The sequence below is a fragment of the Bombina bombina genome, chromosome 6 (assembly GCF_027579735.1).
Source record: "Bombina bombina isolate aBomBom1 chromosome 6, aBomBom1.pri, whole genome shotgun sequence".
Taxonomy (NCBI): Eukaryota; Metazoa; Chordata; class Amphibia; order Anura; family Bombinatoridae; genus Bombina; species Bombina bombina.
Window position 1 is genome coordinate 883,198,957 of NC_069504.1, and position 7,959 is coordinate 883,206,915.

The 7,959-nt window shown below is 38.1% G+C and overlaps 1 protein-coding gene across 1 annotated transcript in view; it reads right to left on the reverse strand.

Moving 5' to 3' along the window:
- The window catches only part of LOC128663849 (RNA-binding protein FXR2), a 66,244-nt gene extending 59,477 nt beyond the window's left edge, over positions 1–6,767 (reverse strand). Inside the window, exons 1-9 of the mRNA XM_053718383.1 lie at positions 6,566–6,767; positions 5,846–5,898; positions 4,829–4,922; positions 4,635–4,706; positions 4,391–4,539; positions 3,725–3,818; positions 2,018–2,134; positions 1,721–1,891; positions 1,553–1,631 (exon numbers count right to left, since the gene is read on the reverse strand). Of these exons, the coding sequence (XP_053574358.1) occupies positions 1,553–1,631; positions 1,721–1,891; positions 2,018–2,134; positions 3,725–3,818; positions 4,391–4,539; positions 4,635–4,706; positions 4,829–4,922; positions 5,846–5,898; positions 6,566–6,616 (880 nt within the window). The 5' untranslated portion in view covers positions 6,617–6,767. The remainder of the gene's footprint in view (positions 1–1,552; positions 1,632–1,720; positions 1,892–2,017; positions 2,135–3,724; positions 3,819–4,390; positions 4,540–4,634; positions 4,707–4,828; positions 4,923–5,845; positions 5,899–6,565) is intronic.
- Positions 6,768–7,959: the final 1,192 nt, after the last annotated feature.

Sequence of the window (7,959 nt, forward strand, 5' to 3'; positions counted from 1 at the left end):
TTAGCACTCAAAGGGTTAATAAAAAACCTATATGCCCTATCTGAATCATGAAGGGAAAAAAATGGTTTTCTTGTTCCTTTAAGCTATAAGGAGCATGTGGTCAGAAAACTGCTGTTGAATTCAGTGGATGGAAATCAAACACAAATGTGTCTCAGTTACAGGCAAGAGCAGTGTTTGAAGGACTTTAAAAAGTTTGCCAAAACAAAGAGTCCAAAAGGGGCAACGTTAGCACAACCACTATACAGGCTCTATCTACTTATTGACACAGAAGGGATAAGGATGAACTCAAACATTAGCATAACCAACACTGCTGCTACTACTGCTATATGTATAAATGTGTGAGAGTTCTTTGCTTACAAAATCTCATATTGCTTGAGTGCATTGGATCTGACTGAATTCTGCTATACCTTACTAAAATCACATTTTTTGCCAACAACCAATCCAGTGGTAGAGAAGGGCTGGTGATAAAAGTACCTTTTTCCTTAGGCTTTTGGTGGTGTTTATTAGTTAGACAGTGCAATTCTGGAAGTGGTCCCTTTCCGTCAGCTACTGATACTTATGTATCAGTTGTGCACTAGCAAGCAGTTCCTGAGAGTTGCAGTTACAATTAAACAGGTTTTATTTTGCTTTTATCATACAAAGTAAAACATTATTAAACAAAACAGTCGATGATTCAGCTTCATTTCTGATTGTATAAAAATTACAAAAAGGCACAAAGAAACATTACAATTAGTTATTTCACAGGTCTGTTCTAATCCACCTGTGTCCTTTAAACTAGGGGCTTTTCTTGTATGATCTGTATGTGTAATGTAAAACTGGGAGTGACCAGCTTCATTCCTAATATACTTCTGTAAGTAGTTTGGTGGTTTGAAACAAAGCCAAAAACCGTGTTCTGCTAGCAAGTCACACACATATACACAGTAGCGTCCCCTTGGTCCCTAGCCGTAATGAAGTAGAACTTCTGAATGGGAACAGCTACAGATTGCAAACACTAGTTCCACACTAAATAAGGATCCTACACTAATACTATGGATCTGTCTGACAACCTCATATTTTTTTTTAAATTGGGTTAGATAAAGAATATTAATAATACAAACTAATAAACTAATATCCGCTACATAAATACTTCTGCTCAGATCGCCTGGCCTTGCAGCCCCATACTCAATTTAGATATTAACAACTGTTCCTGAAGTCCCTGTGTCAGCCCATTATTTAAATATCACATGGTGTTCATGCCTGAGGTTTGGGTGGGGAGGGATTTGTGAATGGGAGGATAAAGCTAGACCTGGCTGCCACAATGCCTATCAGTCATGTAGAAATGCAATAAGAATGGCACCAAAAGTCATGCCACTTCTTTAGGGCAGCACTCCGAGTGCTGTTTTTTTAAAAACAAAACAAAAACAACCCCACCCCAAAAGCACTGCTCATGGACCAAGTTCCATAGATTACTGACCCCTACATTCTATATCACAAACTGTAGCTTGTAAAGATTTATAAGCCTTGTACATTACTGCTCTTGCCACATTTCTCAAAGAAAAAAACTTATACTTACCCACAAGTGGTCTTGGAACTTGCATGGAACCTTCACAAAACTCTAAATATCCACGAGCTATACGCACCGCCTCCTGTGTCTGCAGAGACATGAATATTAATCATTTTGTACCTGGCATTCCGAAAAGATTTTTTTTTTTTTTTTTTTTTACAAGTTTGGACTACTCACTTCTCCATATACATGGAAGGTTGATGTTGCCTCATCCAATTCAATAGCCGTTACCCCTGGCACTTTGCGAGCTTGCTGGATGTTGGCACCGTGTGCCCCAATAGCCAGGCCAATAAGATCTTCTGGCACACAAAACTCTTCCCGACACGCAACAGCAAACTGCTTACTAGTCTAAAGGAAGAAGTGCCATCATGGATAGAAGACAATTATTGTCACCTTGTTTTGAGCATCATTATACAAAGACACAAAAGTTGAAGATGGGTCCTATACTCTAACACAAACCATGCAGCCTCTCACCTCTAGCTGTTTGCTTGCCTCTTCATTTCGTGCCATTAATTGGAGTTTGGTCCGAATACTCCGCAGGTGCATATCAGCCAGGAGAGTTGCCCGTTTGACAACTGAATCATTGGTGGACTTAAGGAAATACAAAGAAAAATAAAAAAATATAATTTGTTTCCTTCTCTTTTTTCACTTTTCCTTCTAAGCAAACAAAATTTCCTATCCTAGATGAAGTATTATCCCCATCACACTCTCATCCCACCTTGTTTCCTGAACCACAATTATCATGCAAGGATAAGAACATAGGTAAATCACCTGTGCAAACAGAAAACTGAAATAATCACCTTTACATTGTGAAATTACTTAAACATAAGCAATAAAAATAAAACAATAGTAATTTACAACAATGTGCACTTATTATTAAAGAATATAGTCTTTTAGACTGGTTTCTGTTGAGTTTATCTTGGGAAAATGTCCCTTTAATGAAATGTTCCTTTAAGACCTTCACCTTTTCCACACCAGAATCATTAAAATTAAGGAAGAGGTACAAACAATAGTGAAGTTCTGTGATTAAAATGATATGTGAATAGTATATGACCATACTCACACACTTGGGAGCTAATGACCAACTCTCAGTTGTATTTGCTAAATATTATCCCCAGTCCTCTGGCAGGTTAGATAACATCAGATATAGGACATTTCATAAGCACCCTGGCGTTAATGGACAAGCAATAGTACAGGTGTATGATCTACAGCTGAAGGAATGCAGTGGCAACTCCGTGTTACCAGCTGATCTTGAATCAGAGTTAGTTCAGTTGCATTCAGAGGATCCCGCCTTACGTGATGTGTCCTAAATGATGATCAGCTCCAATGCACGTTTCCCCCACAAGGGCTTTTTCAAGGAGGTAAATCACCTGCCAGGCTGCCACATTTTGTGTACAATCAAGTAGCAAATCTTTGAACTCTAAAAGGTCTTCTGAACTATTTTATTAAAATAAGTAGCAATGTTTCAGGGTCTGAATAAGAAGCTATGGTTCCCAAAACCTTACTACTACTGTTATGTAATCATTTTATATGTATTGTGTGGGACAGTAAACACCTTGTAATTTCAAGCAATTTCTGTTGTATTACTATAGAATAATAGCCAAGAGTAAACATTTTTTTTTTGTTTTTAAATTAACATCCTTTTTACTTCAATTATTTTTCAATAGCCAAACTCCACCCACCTCCACCATTTGCCTTATTTGGAGGAGCCAGTCTGGCCTTTAGCACACAGACAACAAGGCTAACCACTGTCATAATGCTAGTATCAAATACATTGTTTTGCAGTTGTTATCAGTTATATCCAATAAGGAACATATACGTAGTTGGGTAGCCTTGAGTAGTCAGCAGGACACATTTCAAGATCTGAGAATTAGAAAACCCTTAATTGTCAGTGCTAAATAACATAAAAATAGAGTAAAATAAATAAAGAATATCGCAAAGTTGTTTCATTATTCACAACCAAACATTTTAGATATAAATCGTAAGGTGTTTACTGTCCCTTTAAGCTCTACCTTTGAACTAAATAGAAAAAAAAAAATGACAAGGCAGGGTTGTCCCTATAACTACTTATACCTTGTACTCTTATTTGCTCTCCTTTTCTACCACCTAAGACTAGCCTTGCATTATATTACTCATTCCAAAACCCTCCTAATCAATTCCACCTCCCTCTGTCACTCTTACCAGAATAATCAGCTCTTTTCCCGTCTTGTCCAGGAAAATACAATTGGCTCCAACAGCTTTCATAAACTCCTTATGCACATCAGGGTTGGAACAACTACAAAGAAAGAGTGAAAAGTTGAAAAAAGTCCAAGTATACGAATGAGAATGAAGAACTATGAATCTGATTATATCTAGACATGTGCATTTCGATTTGGAACAAATCGAAATTCGGACGAATTTGTTAAATTCGGAGATTCGGATCGATTCGAATTTCCGAATTACGGTAGTACCGAATCTACCGAATAAATCCGAATTAGTTCGGATTTATTCGTTACATTTGGATGGCCATGGATTACACTAGTATTGTACAGTATGTTAGGTTATATCACTCTGCTATGGGTTACACCTAATATACAGTACATAATACTAGTCTAATACACAGCACATCCCACCTAACACATACCGAAATTCCGGATTGAACCGAATTCAGCCGAATTTATTTGAATCCGAATGAATCCGAAACGAATCCATTCAAATTTTTCCAAATTTGAATAGATCTGAACCGAAATTCGAAAACATCCGGATCGATCCAAACCGAACCGAATTTTTCGGCCATGCACAAGTCTAATTATATCCAAAGAGTAAAATAATTATGAAAAGGAGTGAACAGAAGGAATGCACACTCACATCTCCTTCAAATCCTCTGGGACTGGCAAGCTGTGCTTGTAGAAAGATCTGTTTGTTGCTTCTCCATTTGGATTCATGGGCCGCAAGCGATCCAGACTGACAATCTCATTATAGGGAGAGTCACAGGCGGAATATTCTATTACATAGAACTTAGAGTCAGAAAAAAAGACAGAAAAGAATGATTTGAGAAGGATTATCCTAGGGATTTTCCTATAGCACAGCCAGTCAGTGCTTTAATACTTACTTCTCCTTTTATCATGCGAACTCGTGCAGCCCACCAGCCAGAAGGCTCCTGCTCATTAGCTCTGGAGTAGACCTGGAACAGACACAGCTGTCACTGCATGTCTATTCTGACAGGCAGAACACTTTGCAAACACAGATCCTGCTTAACAAACTTTATGGCCCTGCCTTCTTCAGCTATTATATCAGGGAACCTACCTCCACATGGTCTCCCTCAGCTATTTCCTTTGAGCAGTCAGAGACGGGTGGCAATCGCACATCACTAAATGGGATTTGTCTCTCAGGCATCCAGCTATAGTGAGAGAGGGTTAAAGGAACAGTAAACAAATTGTGATTACAAGACATTTCTGTTGTATTGTTATAGGGTAGGGTTAGCATTGCAGAGTAGGAAGGTGAATTAGAAAATCCTCAATATACATAGCTAAATTATATCAAAAGGGTGCAAAATATATCATGAAAGTATATTGCCAAGTTGTTTCACTACACATAACTATTTTTTTATATAAAAATCTCAATGTGTTTACTGTCCCTTTAAAAGGCATTAAACATACAGCTTGATGTTATAGTAAGATAACCCATACTGAAAGGACCATTAAAGACAGTATTATTGCATAAGGAGAAATGCATAATTAAAACAAAAAAAACAATGCAAAACCTAAATTTCAAAAAAGACTAGAAGATTTTTTTTTCAAATTTCAAGGTCAGTTCAATTTTACTTCCACCTGTATAATGTGACAGTCAACAGCCAAACACAAAATGCATATATCTATATACTGTGAATTTTTGCACATGCTCAGTAGGAGCTAGTGCCTCAGAAAGTGTGCCTATAAAAAGATTGTGCACATTTTGATAATGGAAGTGAATGTTGTTTACGAACGCATGATCTGAATCATGAAAGTTTAAATTTGATTTTAGTGTTCCTTTAAGAACTAAGTAAATTGAAGGGACTTAAAATTGGATGCTCCTTTTGAATCATGAATTTTTAGTTGTGGCTTTCATTAAAAATGACAAACTTATTGAAGAATTCAGCTAGAAATTGATGTTTGTAGGCATAACCCAGAGCAAACTTAAGGTATTAAATGTACATTTAAAAGTAAATTTAAATGCCAACAGTGACACTGGGAAAGTCTGGGATCTCAGTACAGTATTATATCCATCCCCCTAGCATTAAAATAATCCAGGAACAGATGGATGGACACAAAAGAAAAAACTCACTTGTTCTGGAAGGTGATAGTAACAGAGTCTTCGTGGACATCTTGTACATAACCCTGTGTGTTACATAAGATAATGTTATACATTTTTCATGTAAAATAGCCAAAAAACTGAGTAATCCTTAAAAAGTAGCAACCTGATGTACCATGGGTAAGGAAATATAATCATTTACAGCATATTTTATACAAACATGCAGTGTGCCTTACAAGATCACTATACATTTTATGCAATATTAAAGTGTTGTTTTTTTTCCTATTGAAATTCCCCAGACAAAGCCTTTACAGAGTTAAAGACCAAAAAAAAAATAAAATAAATCAAATGATGAGGTATAACATGGTGACCCAAAGCACTGTGATCAGTACCATGGAAGCTAGTCAGGTTCCCAGACCTACCACATAATACGGGATTGTAACCCCCAATGGGATGCTGGGAGACCGAGGAACCTGATCTGGGGGACACTGCGCAGTTATTTATAGCTAATAGCGGGGCGCACCTGCTGTCATGTAAACAGAGCTCGTCTCAAATGGGAAACAGTGGAAAAATAAAAAATAATAAAAAGGCAGAGCATAGTATACTTGGGGACACAGTGACAGGGAGAACTGAGCCTTCGTCTGCCTCCCACGTAATATGAAAAGAAAAACAAGTAGCGCACGCAACATAAATATACACGGATGGACTGACAGGACACGTTTCTGCAATTTCGATAACATGACAGTTCCTTACCGTATAAAACGCCCCGTTAGATCCCCGAACTTCTACCGATAGCCCCTCCATGCCTCTCTAGGCTCAGTGCGCATGTGCAGCAGTCCTCTCAATTTCCTCAACCTAATTCGATATCTCTGGGGGGTCCGTCGAGCCGCTGATTGGTTGCATATTATAGGAAAAATGCACTGATTGGACGACAGGCTCAGTAAAACACCCTGGAAAAGTCAGATCGCCTATTGGCATAGGAAACAGATGGTCTTTTCGTTGGTTTGTCAAATATACGCATGCGCTCTATAAGTCTTGGGGAAGATCCGTAACATTTACCAGATGGGGAGGAGTTAGGAGAATTTAGAGTACCGGTTGTTGAAACAGCGTCGTTATGGCAACCAGGCATATAAGGACACCTTTCAGAAATAGAAGTCTTCCTGTGTGTTGATTGGCTAAAGTCAGAATAAGGCTGTGTAGAAACTTAGTGCCCTGCCTACATGCTGAGTTCTGATTGGCTCTTGACCATGTGGCGCATAGTGTGAATAAATGCATTTATACGTAACGTCACTAATATCCCTTTTGTCGAGACTTTGAAAGCATATTCCTTTTTTTTAGTCATCTTAAAATTACTACCACGAAAATGGTTGTCTCTAACTACCATTTATTAGATGGTAAGCTATCTAGGGAGCAGGGTTTTAGTCATCTTTTTTTCCAGTTTTCCCCCTGTTCTCTCTTTATTTGATGTATCCCCTATCTAACACTGCAGAGTCTGTTTGTACATTACACATATTGGTGTGCGGGGATTGATAGAGCATGTAATTCCATCACTACTAAAGCCCTAAAGCTTTTAGACACAACAAGGGAGTTAAACATAGTTGTACCACCTGGGAGCCACAGGGCACTGCAGGTTCAGAGCAGAAACTAAAGCTTACCTAATCTGCAGGGTCGCAGCAGATAGGTGAATGGTAGTTTCTACTCAGGACCAGCAGCCCTCTGCGGCTCCCAAGAAGTACTTTAAAATGTCATCCCAGTTAAAACTAAAATGCACACAAATGCATTTGAATAGCAGCATATTTGCAATATGTGTTATCAAAAATGTTTTGTCTTAAAGCTATCACAGTTTTCAGTTGGAGATGTTCATGCTAACGTGAAGCATATCTAGATATGGTGCATGCAACAGCAATTCAAACTGCTTGTCTGCTCGGAAAGTCAGTGGTGCTTTGTAATGTGTTGGGGATTACTCAATTTACACAATACGAGTCTCCACTTGAGCAGGAAAGCTGTTAAAATGCTGGTGCATGGAGCATAGCTAGATATGCTTCACATGCACAGTACATTTTCGCTGAAAATGGGTAGATTTTAGTAGAAGTATTTAAGCTAATAAGCATGTACTGCAAACATGTTTCTACTTACAAATTAAATAG